Source organism: Scyliorhinus torazame, chromosome 8, assembly GCF_047496885.1.
Source record: "Scyliorhinus torazame isolate Kashiwa2021f chromosome 8, sScyTor2.1, whole genome shotgun sequence".
Taxonomy (NCBI): domain Eukaryota; kingdom Metazoa; phylum Chordata; class Chondrichthyes; order Carcharhiniformes; family Scyliorhinidae; genus Scyliorhinus; species Scyliorhinus torazame.
In genome coordinates, this window is record NC_092714.1 from 210,510,880 (window position 1) to 210,531,542 (window position 20,663).

The 20,663-nt window shown below is 46.8% G+C and overlaps 1 protein-coding gene across 5 annotated transcripts in view; it reads left to right on the forward strand.

The window, feature by feature from the left end:
* The window catches only part of ripor3 (RIPOR family member 3), a 412,703-nt gene that overhangs the window by 156,995 nt on the left and 235,045 nt on the right, over nucleotides 1–20,663 (forward strand). For all 5 annotated transcript variants that reach the window (XM_072514737.1, XM_072514735.1, XM_072514736.1 and 2 more), the window contains exon 3: nucleotides 20,373–20,525. In XM_072514737.1, coding sequence (XP_072370838.1) covers nucleotides 20,373–20,525 — 153 coding nt within the window. The remainder of the gene's footprint in view (nucleotides 1–20,372; nucleotides 20,526–20,663) is intronic.

A 20,663-nucleotide genomic window follows, 5' to 3' on the forward strand; every position in this document is an offset into this window, starting at 1 on the left:
ATCCTTAAAATTTAATTAAGAAAAGGAAGAATCTCTCAAATTTGTTTCAAAGAAAGAATGCATGCATTTATACAGTGTTTACAACCCCAGAATGATTTCTGACCCTTCACTTGCAGTGAAGTGCAGCAAATATTATATCGTAAACGTTGCCGGCATTTTGTGTCGACCAAGGTTCCACGAGGCCAGTGAGGTGAACGACCAAAGATGCAGGTTTATTCTGGTGTTGTTTAAATGGGGAATGTAGGCTAGATAACCAGGAAAACTCAATATCTTTATTGTATTGTTTCATGGAATTCTTAACATACGACTAAAACACGAGAATAGGAAATCACTGACACAGGACGACAGAGCCTCTGTTTAATGCCTTATTGAAAAGGATAACCCAAGTGACAATGGCCTGAGCTTTACCGATCAGGAAGATGGCCTGACGTCAGGCAGAAATGGCGTTTGGTGGCGTGCCTGAGCAGGAGGTAGGACTTCCTATGGGTTTTTACCAGCAACAGCTAATTAAAGGTCTGCGGACAGGAGAGGTGGATAATTTTTTAATTCCTATTTGGAATGCGAGTAAGGCTGGAAGTCCAGCATTTATTGCCAACCCTCAATTGCCCTGGAGAAGGTGATGGTGTGCCTTCTTGAACCACTGGAGTCCATGTGGTGTAGGTGCACCCGCAGTGTTTTAAGCAGCGATTTTCAGGATTTTGAGCCAACAGCAGTGATGGAATGGCGAACAGTTCCAAGTCAGGGGGTACGGTTACAGGTTGGTAGTTTTTGGCAGACCGGGTCCTCGTGCGGCCGGTGCCATGTTGTATGGTGCGGCCGCTGCCATGCGCATATGCGGCCATGGACCCGGCAATTCTCTGGCAATATCCGCAGGTAAAGCCAAGGGCTTTATGCTGTGCCGCTGCTAGCCCCCCACCAGACGGAGGATCGGTGCAGCTTTTGCACTGTTTTTTCTGTTCCCACGCCGGCGTCAGCACTTAGTCTGCAAATCGAAGAATCCAGTCCGGGGTCTCAGGAGGTGAATTACTCTTAGTAGAATTCCCAGTCTCTGACCTGCTCATGTAGCCACAGTGATTATATGTTAGTCCAGTTAAGTTTCTGGTCAATGGTAACCCTCTAATTAATGGCGGTGGGATGATCCTAGACCAGGCAGCTTGCACACGGTGGCCATTTTCAAACACACTGTGCAGCAGTCAGGCATCTTGGAAACAGGCAATAGGAAGGGGGCCACAGCAAAGAAAGCAGCAGAGCATTGGTGTCAAAGCAAGGAAGGATCATGCCATGATTCAGAGCGACCTCCCTGGAGGCACATCAGCAAACAGGCAGAGAAAGGGGATTGGTTCTGTTTCTAGAAGATGGAAGGTGGAGGCCAGCATGTCTTACCAAGAAGGACTGTCTGGAAGTGGCAGACGCCATAAGCAACAGAATGGTTGTTGCAAGAACCTGGGCCCAGTGCAGGAATAAATTTAATGAATGCTGCGGTCTGGAAAGGTGGAAAGCATTTAGAATTGCAAATCTGAAGCTCAGCATGAATTAAAGACAGCCCTGAAATGTGAGGCCAGATGTTGGAGCAACATGCATGAGGCAACATCAGGCACCAATGTACACACTGAGGCACCAAGTCCACTGGCACCCTAACCCCACTATCAATTATGGACAAATGCTGCATTAAAGTGGCTGAATTGTCACCCCACCATATCATCGCAAGTGGTGTTGTGCTGAATGTTGGCAGTGCCTCAGAGTGACCATGTACCGTGAGACAGGTTTGGCACTGTATAGGTTTATGATTTCCAGAGAAACCCACTCATGATGCCAGGGAGCATCAATATGTTGTGGCATCAATGGAGAAAGAGACCATGGAGATTGGATGGGGCATTAATGGTGAAGGAGATATGGAAGCGATGAGATTGAGTGAAGCGAGTGTTATGTCTGATGTTTCCTAAACTATGTATGACCTGCAGCATTAGTGTGGGACTTTAACACAACTTGAAGCTCTGAATAAGGTGATGCAGCAGGGGTTGGTTGAAGGAGCAGCTGTTTCAGTTAAATTATGTCTCTCTAGCAAGTGAAACAACAGAAGAGGAACAGATTATGGTTCCAGCTACACACAAAAGCTCACAGGATGCAAAATCACATCAAGATTCTGCACCACTTCCTTGCAACACAGAACCCTCTAGTGCAGATACACTAAGGTCAATGGGTTTTGTTGCACAATCCGATGAATATTGCAGGTGTCGGGCTCACAAGACCCTCTTTGTGCCCCTGGAGGAGAAGATAACCCATAATAAAAGGAAGAGGGAGAAGACGGGTGGGGGATGCTCGAGATAAGATTCCTCACCCCATATGAAGAAGGGCAACGGAGCTCGCAGGGGAGGGCCAGGAGCAAGCCATTACTGACACCGAGGCTGGTGTGCACCAGAGAGGTGAGGATCCACTGCAACTTCATCCAGATGACCTGTCTGAAGTGAGTTGTGCACTGCCAGGACCCACGTCCTTCCCATTTATTGAAGCCATGTCCCTTGTCTTGCAAGATCACCATCTTATGAGGCCAGGTCATCTAGAGGCAGAGCCCTCCCTCTGCAATTCTCGACAGCACCTTGGAGGAGATCTCCGAGGAAGACATAGAAGAGGCATCACATCTGTAACATGTTCCATCCAACATTTCAGAGACATGCCACTTTGGTGGGTGATCTTAGCAGGCGGGCTTCTGGGTCACTAGCTGGTAAGCAACACACAGCCCCTGATGCACTTCAGGTGGAGGCAGGAATGTCCCAGTGATCGGGCAGTCGGAGGTCTGCTGGATTCCAGGACACAGCCAGATGCGGTGTCTCTGGACAAGTTCCTACCTGAGCTGCTAGAGATGCAAATGGGGAGCCATAAAATCCAGGAAGGGTTGTCAGTGACATTTCTGCAACTGGAAGGCCGATGGGAGGAGTCCCAAAGCCTTCAGTTGCAGGAGATGTTGCCGGCATTGAATGGCACCCAGACCAACACTACAAGGGTGGCAACTGCAGTGGAAAGCCTGAGGCAAGATGTCCGAGCCATGTGTGGTGGATTCCAAGGCATGGACCAGTCTCTGAGAACCATGGCTGAGGGCCTGGATTGAATGGCTCAGACAGAGGGCCATTGCTGAGGGGCTCCAGAACTTAGTCCACATGCAGAGTGCCATCACTAAGGGCTTTGATGGCATGGTGCAGACAGTGTCGGTCCTCCACCACTGGGAGGGCCAGGTGACGCCATGGAGCCTCTGGTAGTCTCCAGCCCCTTTCTGATACTGGCACATCTCGGAAGCAGAGGACAGAACGGGGTGACAAGGCAGAACTAGTGAGTGACACCCGAAAGCGGGCCGGGTCCCTCCATGTCCAGGCCCTCCAGAGGATGCCCTCACAGAATCTCTTTGGAGGTTAATAGGACGTGTAATGCTTCTCCAAGAGACATGCTGCAGAATAGCACTGTCCTGTGAAAGGATTTTAGGACATACAAGCTGCAGATTTGCTGTGGACTGTAAAAGGGTTTTAAACCTGAAAGAGAGACGGTTACAAGGCCACACAGACAAACCGTGACCCATATCCCGGATGAGACCCCAACCTGGCTGTCTCAACTCCACCCCGACCCCCCCAGCTCCCATGAAGGACACCTCCCCCCTTCATCTGGCCAAAGGTTACCTTGCCCTTGTGGTACTCTTGACACTAAGTGGAGAGTGATATTCAACTCCTTCCTCCCTCTCTGAGTTCATGGCACCTGGTCCACGTTTTGAAGAGGTGTTGTAATTGGTGCCCGCATGACATCTTGCTAGTCGGCAGGAAGATTCAATAAGGCTGGACCATTTGACTTTAACCTCGTTAATGAGATTAAAATGGAATCAAATTAGGTTCTCTTCCTTTCAGGTCGTGAACTCGATTACGTCAGTGGGAAGGGCCCGGGAAGATCATGTTTGGATTTCCCACCTCTTGCCAGATTTAGCGACCATAATGGGATTTATGACCAAGGATAGTGGACCCAGAAAATCTCCCACAGTGTAATTCAATTGACAAGTGATAGAGGAATCCATCCGAACCATGAGTGGTTTTACATCTCTGGCATGTGTACGCATAGCATTTTCCAAAGACTGAGTTGGAATACACATGGAGAGTGTTATAGGTCCTGACCAGACCCACAATTCTGGTTAAGATTGCAGATTAGAACCCAATGTTTTGTACCACAGGAGTGATAACACTGACCAGTAGTCAGCCTTTATATTAAAATAAACTTTAATTTGAACACAGAATTAAACACAATAGCAACAAAGAAGTAGCTTTACAGTTAACAGGTACAACATCTTAACTTGCATCCTGATATCTGTCTCTACATTCCAATGAAGCAACTCATATATATTTCCATTACCACTTATGTATACAGTTAACAACCAGATTTTTACCTGCTTATCTTGGCGCAGAGACCTTGAAGAGAGAAACCTTTTTTTCAGGACCAAGCTGAAAATCTTCTGCTCTGCTTACAGTCCTGGAAAAACAAGGAAACCGGTTTCCTTGCACTGTCCAAAGATGTACAGGTTAGGTCGATTGGCCATGGCGAATTGCCCCTTCGTGTCCAGGCATGTGCAGGTTAGATTATGGGGATAGGGTGGGGTGGGAGTGGATCTAGGTACAGTGCTCTTTCAGAAGGTGGGTCCAGACCCGATGGGCCAAAAGGCGTCTTTCTGCACTGTAGGGATTCTATGACTAAGCAAGCACATACATGCATGGATCAGCATGTTCTGGTTAATTTACTACCTTGTTCACATTCTGAACGTCCTATTATGGCCAACCATTGTATCCTAATTAAATTTAACACAAGGTTGAGGAATAACACCTCAGGGAGTCAAAGAGTAGATACAGTGCGCTGTGAGGTTATACGTGTTAAGCTCCAAGGGTAACTCTAATAAGAACAAGGAAGCAAGCCTTGCTTTCGTCAACTCCCAAGTTTATTGTGTTCGGTAATCACTTCTCCAGAACTAAACAGTGCCACCTGTATCCCCTTTATCTCTTGGTGCAGTCTATTAAACAATTAGTGCAATCTCTTAAATAATTAAAACCCCAATTCCCAACATAAATATGAGGGAACATTAACTTATTCATAACAGATTCTCCCTCTTAAAAATAAAAATAATCTTTACTTTTGACACAAATTAAAATATAACATAACAGAAATGTATGTATATATATATGTTCTGCAATAAGTGCACTCTATTTCCCCTTTTTTACTCACATATCTCCTCTTTGTAGGAAAAGAAAATATTTTATTCAAGCATTTTCATATCTACAAACAGAATCAAGAAGAACAACCAAACAATTCAGTAAACAACCAACAAACGCAACCACCCCCCCCCCCCCCCCACTCTCCTAATGGCAATCCCCCCCACATCCTACCTTCCCATTTTAACAACCCACCCGACCTCTCAAAACTTCTTAAAGAAATCAATAAACAGCTTCCACCTCTGGGTGAACATGGCTGCCACCTCCAGCCGAACCCATCTGCAGACCACCTCAAGGCGAACTTAACCTTCTCCAACCTCAGGAACTCTGCCAGACGCTCACACATACACCCCCTTTCGGCGGCTAAGAGTCTTGCCACCCGAGCAACATCCGGCTCTGGGCCATCAGGGAGGCAAAGGCATCTCTCACCCCTTCTGACACCCCAAATATAGCCACCTCTAGACCTGGGACCACCTCCACCCCAACACCTTGGACATCACGAGCGAAATTCTCCATCCCGCCCCGTCACATTTCTGCCCTGACCCGCTGGCGGGATGCTCCGTTACACCGGCCGGTCAATGGGGTTTCCCATTGTGGGGCAGCGCCATGCCGTCGGGAAACCCCCGGGCGTCGGCAAAACGGAGACCCCCGCCGGCGGAGAATGACGCCCCACGTCTGGTGGATAGGCGGCGCAGCCTACTCCCTGCCGCTTTTCAGGGGGCGGAAAATAGCAGAACCGGCGCCGGTCCCAATTTCGTGTGCGAAAACGGATTCTCCGCCCCGTCGCCGAAGACGATTTTGGCGTCGGGTGCAGAGAATCCAGCCCCTTGTTTCTGGAAAGTCACCCACAAGTGAGCCGTGTACAATACAACAAATCTCACCCCCTTATCAAAGGGGGCAACCTTAATCTGGTTAAACCCGGCCCTCCTCTTAGCCAGTTCTACACCCAGGTCCTGATACATTTCCTGGTCTGCCTCGCCCATCGAAGGATCTTCTCCTTGTCCAGAAAACGGTGCAACTGCACCACCATTGCCCTCAGCGGCTTGTCTGCCTGCGGCTTCGTTCTCAGCACCCTATGCGCTCGGTCCACCTCCAGAGGCCGATTGATGTCCCCCTCCCCCATCAATTTCTCCAGCATCCGTGCCACATATGCCGTACCTCCGTACCTTCCATGCCTTCAGACATCCCGACAATCCTTAAGGTTTGTCTTCTGGAGTGATTCTCCAAATCCTCCATCTTCTCCCTCAGCCTTTTCTGGCTCTCTCGCATCACTCCCACCTCAGCCACCAACAAGGCCAATTGGTCCTTGTGCTCCCCCATTGCCCCCTCCACTTTCTGGATTGCCAGGCCCTGGGACTCCAGCCTCTGCTCAACTTGCGGCTCCACCACCTTGGCTAGGTCTTCTAGGGCCTCTTTCCTCTGTTGTTGAAACTTATTATTCAGGAACTCCACCAACTGCTCTGTTGACCACTGGGTGAGTAGCGCAGCCCCCTTGTCCTCCACCATCTTTTCCTTTGGCGCACCATGAAGACTCTCCTGCTCCCGCAGCTTTTTCCTTCTTGCACCACTCCTTGTCCATGGATCCATTCACCAACCACACCAAAGGAGTATTACCTTCCCCAAGCTCTTCTGTACCTTTTTGCCCTCAAATAGGTTGCGCAGGGAAAAGACCAAAAAAATCCACCTTGAGCGGGAGCCACCAAATGTGCGACCCACTCACTCCATGTCCGCCTCCAGAAATCCCTCTTTAATAATTTCTAATAACTTCTTTGAGCTAGCTCCTCATTCCATCAGACAGTCAGATAATTGGTAACAACTATCAACCCTCTACCATCTGTTTTAGGCTCAGTATGTCAGCCCATAGTCTCTTTTCATTGCGTATTTTGTGGAGTGGACATTCTCCCAAAATTATTTATTGGTTGGAATTCTCCGGCCGTTCGCTGGCGGCGTGATTCTCTAGTTCCGCTGGGAGTGCAATTCCGATTCTGGCTTCCCCAACGGTGTGGGGTAGCTCAATGGAAAATTCCATTATAATGGTGGGAGCAAGGAATCCCACTGCCAATGAATGGCGAGCCTCCTCCCACCACCAAGAAGCGCGTGGCTGGGAGGTCAGAGAATCCTGCCCTTTGTCTATGTGGCATTCTATGGGTAGTGTTCCCGAATAGCCTGTTCCATTTAAAATTTCAATCAAGGTCCTGGATATTAAAATGCCGTATCTACTGCCTCCACTAGAGCCACTGTCTCTGCTGCCTATGTATTTTTTAATCACACTTATCTTTTCAGTTTCCCATGCCAAAGGGCAACATTTAATTTTCTCCCCCACGAAAAAGATTACAAATCCTCCTGCACTCGAAAAGCCATCACAGAGATTAGCATAAGATGCGTCACTATAAACAATCAGTTTCAGTTGTCTCATATCACCTAAAAATGGGAATTTAAAACTGCAGTTCTACAATTTTAATTTCATTAATGTTTTATTTGCTGTTACAATTTCTTCTCAACCTTAGGATCGTTCATTTTAATGCTTAGTTCTAAAACATCAAAACTGGTGTCCGGTCTTAATTTGTCTAGCTAACCAATTCAGCTGCCCATTTAACTTCGGAGTTCCCCTGGATGGCAGAGTGGCGCAGTGGTTAGCACTACTGTCTCCCGGCGCCGAGGACCCGGGTTCGATCCCAGCCCCGGGTCACTGTCTGTGTGGAGTTCGCACATTCTCCCCGTGTCTGCGTGGGTCTCACCCCCACAAACTCAAAGGTGTACAGGGTAGGTGAATTGGCCACGCTAAATTGCCCCTTAATTGGGAACAAAGTATTGGGTACTCTAAATTTTAAAAAGAACTTTGGAATTCCTCTTTTTAGTATCCTTTTATGAGGCCCTATCATGAGTAATTGCTATGGCATCCTTCAAGTAACGCTGTTGACGAAGAGTGTCTTACTAACCACTCTGCCCAATTTCTAACTCAATGTATCTCCAGAGACCTGACTTCCAATCTTGAACTCCATTCTAAACCCGTTAATAACAGTATTTTCAAATTCACTACTAGCAGCCCACAAAACATCATCTACATGTATCATGAAGATGCCTGAACGTTTTCCTCCATGGTGCCAATAGAACATCACAGGGTCTGCTTTCAGCTGAAGACAGGCCAACTTTAACAAAATCAACCTCACTGAGAAATACCAAACTATGGAGGTGTCATTCAACCCATATATACATTTATTTAACTTCCAGAGTATCCCTTGGCACTCTTTCGGAGGACGAAGAAAGATTTATTTTTCAAGCTGATGTCCCTGTAGGAAAGCGTCTTTAATATCTATCAACTTGCATTCCCAAAAACTTGTGGCTAACAGAATCAAAAAGATCTTCAAAATAACCTTTCCTGTCAACCTCTCTGTCTTGGCCACTCAAGTTTTCTTCAACACCTTGTGTCACTAACCTGGCTTTGGCATAATAAGTTCCATCAGGAAAAATTGTTTCTGTGTATATCCATCTATGAGATAGAACTCCAAATTTTTTCCAACTTTGCAATTCTTGCTGTTTTGCATCTTTAATTAATTTATCATCTAATTTGTTGGAAATCACTAAGACCTCTCGATCATATGGGCTTCTGCTCCTTGTAGCATTACTTGTTATCATATTTCTTGACCTTGTTATGCTCAATCCTGCTTATATCTTGTTCTGGACTGCTACTATATGTTCTCCCCCTTTCTACTATGAGATGTTCTTTCAACTGTTCTTGATCTCTTCCTATGAACATGTTCACTGCCAGATCAACTGTCTGAACTAACAGTACGCTTTTGTGCTCTCCATTTTTGTACTTCATGTTCCAATCCATGGGCCTAAACTCCTTCCCTTTATCTTTTACATTCAACCAGTTTTTATATTTTTCAGTAGCCTTACCTGCGCTACCAACAATAGTTACGTCCTTCCACTGACTGTCCCCTTCTGGCAAGGATGTCACTTTAGTGCCAACTTTTGACAGTTGTTCTTTGGGACAAATAGCATCATCTGGTTCATCAGAATTACTATTTCCCTCTTCAAATACCCTGTTAATATCTGCGATCTGGTCCTCATAATTCTGTAACATGTGTATAAGAAGTACCTGGTTCCTCAGCATTTTCAATAACCCTTTTTGAATCTGCAAACTTTTAACCTATGCCCACTAATCTTGATGAGTGTACCCGAACAGTCTGGTTTCCATGCTGCAAAATGATTGTTTTACCATCTGTACCTATAATCTTTTCTGGACCCATCCACTTGATAAAATCCATCTCTTTTATAGTATGCCGTGTCTCCCAGTTTGAAAATAGTTTCTGATGGCTGTACATTGTGTCTCAAAGTTCTCTGACTTCGTTCTGAGATTTCTGCTTTAAGGAATGCTCTTCTCGGGTACATCCAAAGGCTCAAAGCCTCCTCCCAGGCTGGAGGATGATCATCCATGACTGAAGGGAGTTTGGGATTTCTCCCAAAAAATAACTGATATAGACAGTAGCCCCCAACCATCTGTAGTAGTGGATGGATGGTTCATGCTAAAGGCAAAATTAATTTACAATTTTGCATATCTGCCAAAATTTTCCGAAGCATTTCATCTTTCACAGCATGATTTCGCTTGCACACCCCATTGCTAAATGGACTTTCTGCAGCTGTATTCATAACTATTATGTTCATGTGCTCACACATATTTTGAAATTCATTATTAGAAAATTCTACCCCATTATCAGTGAGGAATTTTGCCAATGGCCCCAGTCCAGTCCCTATTCATTTTCCCATTATCTGTTCCACAATTCTTTTCTTTACTATGTTTAATTATCGACTGACTAAACCTCATTGCCAAGTCGACAAAGTGTAAATGAAAATGTTATTTTCTTTACCTCACAGCTTAAGGTCCATAGCTATAACTTCATTAAAATCTGTCGCTGAGGGCATACTCACAATAGGTTGTGATGGTGTTCTTGTATATTTCTTACATAGATTACTCCTATCGCTTAACTGGAGCTGGACTCTCCGATCCCCCAGCTGGATGTTTCTCAGCGGCACGCCGATCTCTGGTGGCGGGTTTCTATACTCCCACTGATTGTCAATGGCATTTCCCATTGAAGCCACCCCATGCCACCAGGAAACTCATGGGCGGAGGTGTGCTGCCAGCGGGAAATGTGAATCACAACAGCTGGAGAATTCCGGTAAATGCTGGTAAAACTCAGCAGGTCTAGCAGCGTCCATGGAGAGAGAAACAGAGTTAACGTTTTGAGTCTAATACGACTCTTCTTTGGAATCTCAAGTCATATTGGACTCAAAATGTTAACTCGTCAGATCTGCTGAGCTTTTCTAGCATTGACTGTTTTTATTGTTTAAATTAACTTGGCTGGGAATTGGGAACCAGAAACTAATACTAGAGAAAGATACCAAGGTGCAAAGAAGGCTATTTTCCAGCATTTTTATATTTCAGATTTCCAGCATCCACAGAATTTTGCTTTTACTTAAGTTAGTTTAAACTCTCCCCAATAACTTCAGTAAATCTTCCCTCCAGGAAATTGGTCCTATCTCTGATTAGGTGCAACTTGTCTGGCCTGTACTGGTCCCATTTGCCCTAAAACTGATACCAATCTCCCAAGAATCCAAAACTCTTCCCCCTGCACGATTTCTACAGCCACACATTCATCTATTCTTTCCTCTTATTTCTATAATCATTTGCAAGTGGCACTGAGAGTAATCCAGAGACCCTGTAAAGAATATTGATAAAGACAGATAGTCCTACAGCAGGAAATAGGTATTAGGTGGGTTCAGTGTGAGAGGGAAAGTAATATAGTCTAAATGAGGGTTAAAATGCATGTCGGTGAAGGCATCAATTGTGATTGGTGAGTTACAAATACAAATAGCTATGTGGAAATGTGATGTTGTGATAACAGATAAAAGGTTTAAAGAAGAACAGGACTGGGTACTAAATACTCCTGGATACAAGGTGTTCAGGAAAGATAGGAAAGGAAGGATGTTGGATTGAGAGAGAGAGGATGTCCCAGAGGGATCAATGACATAATTTATTTGGATAGAGCTAAAAAAACAACAAAGGTGCAGAAATCTTTAGGTCACCAATATATAGGCTACCAATAGGCCACCAAGGAAAGATGTAGGTGAACCAATTTGCAAGGAAATTATAAAGATGCAAGAATTATACAGAGTAGTTATAATGTGGGACTTTAATTACCTGAAAGTAGATTGCAGGATAAATAGGGTAAAGGGCAGAGAGGGGTAAAAAGTTGCTGGAATGTGTTCAGAAGAATTTTCTATAGCAGCATGATTTCAGTCCAATGAGGAAAGAGAGATTACTAGACCTTTTTTGGGGGAATGAGATGGGCCAAGTGGATCAAGTGTCAGTAGGGGAACATTTTGGGGACAGTGATCATTGTCAGGTTTAGGTTGGATGTGAAAAAGGTAAAGGAACAATCCAGAATAAGAATAATTCCTTGAGGGAAAGCTAACATTAATGAAGTAAGAATGGATTTGGCCCAGTTGAATTGAATCAAAGATTAGCAGACAAATTGGAACTAGATAATGAGCAGCCTTGAAAGATGAATTTTGGTCAGAAGAATGCAGAGACAATACAAGTGAAAAGTAGGAGCAGAGGGAGCTGTGTGTGTGAATATGCGCATAAATCATTGCGTGTGACAGGACAAAGAGTGGTAATAAAGCATATGGAATCCTGGGCTTTATCAATAAGAGCAAAGAGTACAAAAGCAAGGAAGTTATGTTAAACCTGCATAAAACATTGGTTCAGCCTCATCTCAAAGAGGAACTATTTCATTATCTGAAAAGTGAAGATTTGCAGTGCTTCAGGCAAAAGGCAATGAAGTGGCACTAAGTCAATTGCTCTTATCAAGGGCCAGCACCGGCACGGCAGACAGAATTACCTCCTTCTGTGCTGCAACCATTCTGTGATTCTCTGGGTCCAGGAGATGGGGGTGCACAAGGCAAAACATCTGTGCTTTAATGGGGCCTGGGCTCATTTGCTGAGTAGCCTGTCAGTTTGGGTTGTTTGTACACCAGATTGATTGTTTTGGACACTGTCAGCATGATAGTGTCCAAATCAGGCTATGTGAAACAGAGACCATCCCACTGCCAGGTTAATCGACCCATGATTGCTGTTGATCTGAAAAACAGCAATCATTTGCCGAGTAGGACACGCAGGATTCTCCAGTCCCCCCCTTTCTTGCATACCTCATGGACTGGTCTGGTTGTTGTCGGGTGCTGCTTTTTTCTAACCTGGCTGGAGCCTGCTGGAATGCAAGGTAAAGTAAAGTGCCTAGAGCCTCTATGTTTTGTTTAACCCCACAAGGCCCTTGGCTTCCTGACCTCACTTCTGAGTCCTCCCTTCCCGGCCTCTTCATAGTCCTTCAACAATGACCTAACTCTGGGCTTGGCCTCTGCTCCAGACCTCTCTTTCTCCTTTGATGTTGGTGTCTCTGGCTTCCACTGGTGATGTCCTCTCCCTCCCTTATGCTGATGGTGCCTGCAGCCTTGCCCGGGCCCTTCCTGACCTCTTTTTATTCCCTCAATGATCATGTGGCCTGGCTTTAGCTTCTTCTGTGTGGGAATGCATGAGTGACTGTGTATGAGAGAGTGAATGTGGAAGAGAGAGGGAGACAGGGAAACCCCTGAGGGTGGAAGCGACACACACAAGCATACACTCATTCATTGTTAGTTAAACGCAACTCCTTAGCTCAACCCCAGTCCTCTTCCCTTGTCCTACTGATCAGAACTTGGGGCCCAGTCTGTCTCTCTCTGGCTCTGCTTTTTAAGTGAAAAGGAGAAAAAAGGTTTTATTCGCTAGCTCTGCTACGTTTTGCTCTACTGGGAATAGGAAGTGTAAGAAATGCTCAGCATGTCTGGTATCAGAGAGAAACAGAGCTCAATGACCCTTCATCAGAATTAGCACGATTCGTAGATCTGAAACATTGTGGGCGGGGCGGGGATTTTACGCCCATGTTCACCGCAAGAGTAAATGACAACCTGAGCGTAAAATCTCCTGAGTCGGGAAAAGGGATTCCTGCTGGCGAAAATAGTTTCCCAATTTTTCCTCGCCCCTTGTTCACAAAGGGTGGGTACCTCATTTCCATATATTTAAATGAATTTAAATCTTATTAAAGGGCTTCCCAGCCACATGATCCCCTCTCAATGAATTTTCATAACTTGCTGACTTGACATCATGTCGGCGAGGTTTACGACAGGTACATAAAAAAGGGGTTTCATAGAATCATACAATTTACAGTGCAGAAGGAGGCCATTCGGCCCATTGAGTCTACACCGGCCCTTGAAAGAGCACACTACTTAAGCCCATGCCTCCACCCTATCCCCGTAACACAATAACCCCACCTAACCTTTTGGATACTAAGGGGCAATTTAGCATGGGCAATCCACCTAACCTGTGGGAGGAAACCGATGCACCCAGAGAAAACCCACGCAGACACTGGGAGAAAGTGCAAACTCCACATAGACAGTCAACCGAGGCCGAAATTGAACCCGGGTCCCTGGAATGGTGAGGCAGCAGTGCTAACCACTGCGCCACCTTGCTGCCGATGGGAACCCGCCGGTGATAGCAAGGTACGTATAGCCCATGAGCAAAAGGGACAACTGCCCCAGCACTGTCCCCTGGCACAGGTTGGCACAGCCCTGGCACAGATTGGAACGGGCCCTGAAAGTGCCACCCTGGTAGTGCCACCCTGTGCCAGGGAAGTGCCAGGTTGGCAGTGCAGGGGTGGGTCCTCTGAGGAGCCCCTTGGAGGAGGATAGGGTGAGTACCTCCTTTGCTGTGGTGTAGGGCTGATACCTCAGGGAAGGGGCTGAGGGGGGTGAGGAAGAGTGCCCGATACTTGTAAGATGGGGAGCCAGGGGAGGGGTTTGGGGAGGGGGGAGAGCCCTTAATACTTGTACTTTTTAAAAATTCATTTATGTGGGTGTCATTGGCTAGGCCAGCGTTTGTTGCCAATCTGTTGTTGCCCTTCAGAAGGTGGTGGTGAGCTGCCTTTTTGAACTGTTGCAGTCCCTGATGTGTATGTACACCCACAATGCTGTTAGGGAGGAAGTTCCAGAATTTTGACCCAGTGACAGTAAAGGAACGCCAATATGTTTCCAAGTCAGGATGGTGAGTGACTCAGAGGGGAACTCCATATGGTGGTGTTCCCCAGTATCTGCTGGTCTTGTCTTTCTAGATGGCAGTGGTCGTGGGACTGGAAGGTGCTGCCTAAGGAGTCTTGGTGAGCTCCTGCAGCGAATCTTGGAGATAGGACACAAGTCTGCCATGGTTCGTTGGTGGTGGAGGGATTGAGTGCTTGTGGGGGAAGAGAGCCCCCGATACCTGCGTGGTGGAGGGATAGAGCTGCCAGTACGTATGTGTGAGGTGGCAGGCAGAGGTGGGGGGGGGGGAGTGCGATTGATGGGGAGGAAGATCCTGATGCGGAGTGGGGGCGGGCAGGAGACTCTGATACTTCCATGGTGGGAGGGAGGGGTCACCCCGTTGCTTGTGGCACCTCGTGGGGGAAACTATTATGCAGCGCTACCATGGCGAGCGTACGGACACACACCACCAGCTCTGAATTTATCCGGCTGCACAGAGGCATGAGGCAGGGCTGCCCTTTATCCCCGCTGCTATTCACCCTGGCAATTGAGCCACTGGCGTTCTCTTTCAGAGCGGTGAAGGGTTGGAGAGGTATCCGAAGGGGAGGCAGAGAGCATAGAGTCTCACTGTATGCAGATGACCTGCTCCTCTACATCTCAAACCCACTGGCCAGCCTGGAAGGAATAATGAAACTCCTGAAGGAGTTTGGAACCTTCTCGGGTTACAGACGTAACCTGAGTAAGAGCGAGATCGTCATTGTAAACCCACAGGGGGCAGGAGCAGAGCTGTAGAAACTGCTGTTCAAACTGGCAGGTGCCACTACAAAAAGGGTATGTGGACGGGTCAAGCATCTGAGAGCCGAATGGGTCAAAATGGAGGAGAGTTCCTGCACAGGGAGATCCCTCCGAGCACTGGACACGACTACAGTCCCACCACAACGCCCCCCCATTCCCCCCAACTAAATACTCAAAAAGCCCAGTGGTAGTTGCCACACTTCGAATGTGGAACCAACTTCGGTCTGAACGAGGTGTCCACCATAGCGCCCACCTGCAAGAACCACATGTTCACTCCCGCGACAATGGACACCTCCTTCAAAGGATGGAGACAGGACGAGGGGAGACTGACGGTTAGAGACATGTATATAGATGGCAGAGTAGCGACGTTGGGGGAGCTTATGGTCAAGTTCCAGCTCGCGAAAGGGAACAAACTCAGATATAACCAAGTCGAAAAATTCCTCTGCAAGGAAACAACGACATTTCCCAGATACCGGGATGTACAGTACTGGACGGGCTACTGACTGCGAATGAACTGGGGGAGGAAACTGTGCAGACAATTACGGATGACTGCTGGAGGAGGTAATTCACCTCTCAACAAGACAAGAAGGAAGTGGGAGGAAGAGCTAGGCAGGGAGATAGGGGAGGATTCTGGATGGAGCACTGCACAGGCCAAACTTCACCTCCACATGCACAGGGCTGAGCCTAACGCAGCTAAAGGTGGTGCAGAGGGCGCACCTAACCAGGACGAGAATGATGGGGTTCTTCCCAGAGGTGGAGGACAAGTGTGAGCTTTGCCAGGGAGGCCCAGCCAACCACACCCAAGTGTTCTGGGCCTGCCCCAGACGTTTTGGGTACTGGACGTCCTTCCTTGAGGCCATGTCCAGGGTTGTGGGTGAAGGTAGAGCCGTGCCCACTGGTGACGGTTTTCGGGGTATCAGAACAGCCAGAGCTCATCATGGGGAGAGGGTGGACGTCCTGACCTTTGCCTCCTCGAATGCCTGCCAGAGACACCTGCTCTGCGGTGATCGGCAGCACCATCCAAGGCTGCAGATTGGATGGCCAATCTGGCAGGATCTCTCAGGCGAGAGAAAATAAAGTATGCCATCAGAGGATCGGAGTAAGGCTTTTTTTCTACAAAATGTGGAGGCTGTTCACCAACTGGTTCCGAGACCTATTCGTAATCAGCACCCAGTAAAGCATGAAGGTGGGTTGGGAGGTATGTGGCGGTTGTCACGCAGGACATCAGAAAATAAGGAAGAGAAAGGGAGGGGGGGGGAAGGGCAAGGGGTGGTGGATGGAGGACAGGAAGTGGGGAGTGGACGGCAGCGGGGGGGGGGGGGGGGGGGGGGGGGGGGGGGGAATAAAGCACCAAGGGAAAACGCAGGGCAAGTAAGAAAGGGGAGAGCTGCATTGAACATAGGGCAACAAAAGAAAGAGTGCGCCCAGCAGACGCGCCCCCCCACCCCCCCAGCACGGCTAAGTGTTTTTCTTTCTGTGTGTAAGCCACTTCTTTCTGTGTGTGTCCCGACCACCTTATGACCTCAACTTTTGAACCTTGTATGAGTGGCCCTGTGGGTCGAGATGATACACCCTAGTTAAAACTACAATGGTACAATGGTAGTAAAATTCTTGTAAATACATGTTATGAAATGTTAAAATCTTAATAAAGAATATTAAAAAAAGGTATTATGCACCCAGTTCTGTTTCTTTGAACTTGGTCCCATGCAATATCTGGACATCAACATCCAATCTTAAAAATGCAAACGTCGCAATCAACAGTTCCATGTAGAAATGAGAATATTTTGAACTAAGAGTGACCTTCTATTGCCGTATCACTCCTGGTTTCATTTCCAAGTGTAAAAGTGGCAATAGCTTCCAGTAAGCACCAATCAATTCACCTACAATAATGTGCTGCTTCTATCCACACAAGTGGGTTTTGTTTACAAAGAATTACACTTTGCGATGCAAATGCCCACCATGGAGTTTGTAATAGGAGAGCAAAGTAGTGCAGGAATTGGAAATTTGGAAAATAAACAGGAAATGCTAGAAAGAGTTGGCAGACCAGGCAGCATCCGTGGGAAGAGAAACAGTCAATGGGTGGAATTTTAGCAACACTTGTCAGAGTGTAGGCTCTGACTGAAAACCAGCATGTGGGTGGAATTCTCTGATAATTGGGCTATGTCCCCATGCCCTCGAGAAAACGGGCGTGAATCGCTGAGTGATTCTCCGTTTTGAAGGGGGCCAGCAGGGCTCCGGAGTGCTGCTCACAGCTCCGCCTGTCGATACGGGGCCCTGCACTTCCGGCCGTGGATTTGCGCATGTACGAAGCAGCCGCCTGTGGCGGCAGCCCTGCACAACATGGCGGACCCAAACAGCAGGCCGGTTCGACAATATAGGTCCCCCGAGATCGCGCGCTCCCACTGATCGGTGGCCCCCGATCGTGAGCCTGGTCGTCCTGGAGCCCCCCCACCAGGGGGCAGTGGACTGAGTCTTGCTAGGGGCTTGCTAGTTTACTGGTCAGTTATCGGGCTAACTGTGCCAAATTCCAAATCTCCCTCTCTCACTCTCGCTTTACCATTCTTTGACACTGGGTCCTCTGCAATCCCCTTCTCCCGGGATGCATTATATAAATGACCAAGTTTTGCGGAATCGTCTGACAAAGCCATGGTTGTAAAGTGTCTCATACTGAAACCTCTGTAAAGTGTATCATATTGAAATCTCAGCCCGAAATGGGTTTTATAAATGGCGATATAAACTACAAAAACTAAAGGTTTTGCTGAGCCTAATTAAAACAGTTCCACCTCATTGTGATGTCAGTTCTGAGCACCTGGAAGATATGAGGCATGGAGGGAAGTTAAGGAGCACTGGGGAATAAGGGGCGTGGAAACAGGAGAAGTACCAGGAGCCATGGGCCGGGGTTCTCCGAGCCTCCGCGCCGCAATCGTGCCCAACGCGGGGCGTAGAATGGGGTGCTGGACCCGCAACGCCTTCGCGCGATTCTCTGGCGACCGGAGAATCGCTGGCAGTTGCGCGCATGCGGCCGACACAACGCCAGTCGGGAGCCATTGAAAGAGGCCACCGCGGCCATTCTCGGTGGACGATCGGCCGAGTTCCCGCCGGCGTGATTCACGTATGGTTCTACCCGGAAGGCGCTCGGAGTCGCGGCTGTGGTGGCCGTCCTGGTGGGGTGCGGGAGGATCTGTCACCGGGAGGCCTCCATGACGGCTAGGCCCACGATCGGGGACCACCGATCGGTGGGCGCGGGCGATTTGGGAGGGGGCCTACTTATTAGGCGCCGGCCCGCTGTGTGGGTCCGCCATGTTTCACGGGGTCGGCGCCGCAGGTGGCTGCCGCGCGCATGTGCGGACCTGTGGCCGGAAGTGCATGGCCCCGTTTCGGCAGCCGGAGCTGCGTGGAGCAGTCCGGGGCCCTGCTAGCCCCCTGCAAAACGGATAAACACCTCGGACTCTCTAGAAAAAAGTCTGGAGTGATTCGCGCCCATTTTTCCGTGGATGTGGGGACAGAGCCCCATTATTGGAGAATCCTGCCCATGATTTCTCTCCTCGGTCCTGATGATTGTATGATTCCATTGCACATATCATGGAATTTATATTTCACTAGTGGAGCTGTGAAGGAGCAGCATCCAGTCCTGTGTTAAAATAGGAGATTTTCTTTTCAACATCCCCTTCACAATGCCATACATTCAACATAACTCTACTAAATTTAAATAAATGCGGTGAGGCATCATTACTCTCCATGTGGGTGGACAACTTGGGGCTGGCCAGACAAACCCATTGGAACACAGCGGTGATAAATGTAACAGCCAAAAGACAATCCAATTTAGAGAGCTGTTTCGATTCTGAAAAACAAGGTTGTTTACTGTTACTTATTTTCTTAAAGGATATTTTACAAGGAAACGTGGATTTCTTTTTAAGCAGAATCACGTCAACAAACCAGAAAATCCACAAGACATTTCATTATTGTTTACTAAAGAATTTTTGGATATGATGCAAACACTACAGTCCTTAAAGAAATGATTCATGGAAATAATATGCCTTGTAACCCTTTAAGTTCTAGATTTATTTCCCAATGTTCAAAATATGCATATGCTTCCAGATAGCAAATTCACAAATTACATTCTGTAAAATGTCAACTGTGCAGAATGATAAACATTAGAAGAATTCCACACACCTAAAGCAAACTACACAGTCTCCATTCTTATGTTTCTTGGTAAATTAGAGTATATTTGGGGATTCCAATCCAAGTCCACCTTCAGTGAAGGAAAAAGGACTTGCATTTATATAGCGCCTTTCACAACGAGACATCTCAAAGTGATTTCCAACCAGTTTTGAACACTTTTGAAATTTAGTCACTATCATAATATGAAAGTCAATCTGCATGTAGCAAGCTTCCACAAACAACAATGTGATAATAACCAACTGAACTATTTTTATGATGTTGATTTTTATGAGAGCTAAATATTGGTCAAGATGCCAGGGAGAACTCGGCAGATCTTCTTCGAAACAGTGTCATAAAATTTGTTATGTTTTCTTGGGAGAACGGGAGAACATACAGGACTTCGGGTCTGGAAAGCACTGCCTGGAAGTGTGGTTGAAGCAGGTTCAATTTAGGCAGTCAAGAGGGCATTAGATGATAATTTGAATAGAAACAATGTGCAAGAGTTCGGGGAAAAGGCAGGAGAATGGCACTAAGTCATAGTGATCATTTGGAGAGCCGGCGCAGACACGATGAGCCCAATGACCTTCTGCAACGTAAGAACTCTGTGACTCTGTGACTTTGGTTTAACATTACACCCAAAAGACAGTGCAGCATTCTCGGAGTATTTCATACATCAAAGAAGATTAAATGGCACTGTGATTAACAATGTCGCTTAATTGGGAAAAATTAAAATTAGACAATGGCATCCATCCGTTGCTAATTCAGCTAATTAATTCAGATTACGCATGTTGAATACCTGCTTGAAGATCATTGTAATAATAATAATCGGCTATTGTCACAAGTAGGCTTCAATTAAGTTACTGTGAAAAGACCCTAGTCACCACATTCCGGCGCCTGTTCGGGGAGGCTGGAACGGGAATTGTATACAGAATACGGATTATTTTGTTCAACAAAATATAGTTATATTGTTAGCACAGATTTCTATGCACATAAGACAGTTATGTCTGAAAACTAACAGACATTCAAAGAGTTTTTTCATTTAAAATGAATTAACAATGCTACAATTTTATTTTGCAGAGTTTCCCCTGTCAGTAGAAGTTCTTCAAGGCCAAGGCTGTCGTCAGTAAAATCAACAAAGAGGCATATCATTTCACAAAAAATCTCCAGTAGTTTGGAGCCACAGCCTAACCGAGTAGAGAAAATATGCAAATCCATGCGGAAAGGTCTAAAGTAAGAACCAATATTAAGTGCACTACGACATAAAAGAAACATGTAAAGTACAACTTACTTCATTCAGCTTTGGTCATATATCTATGCTATAGTGTTATTTGGTTAAATTAACCGAATGCTAAATAACCCTTGTAATGG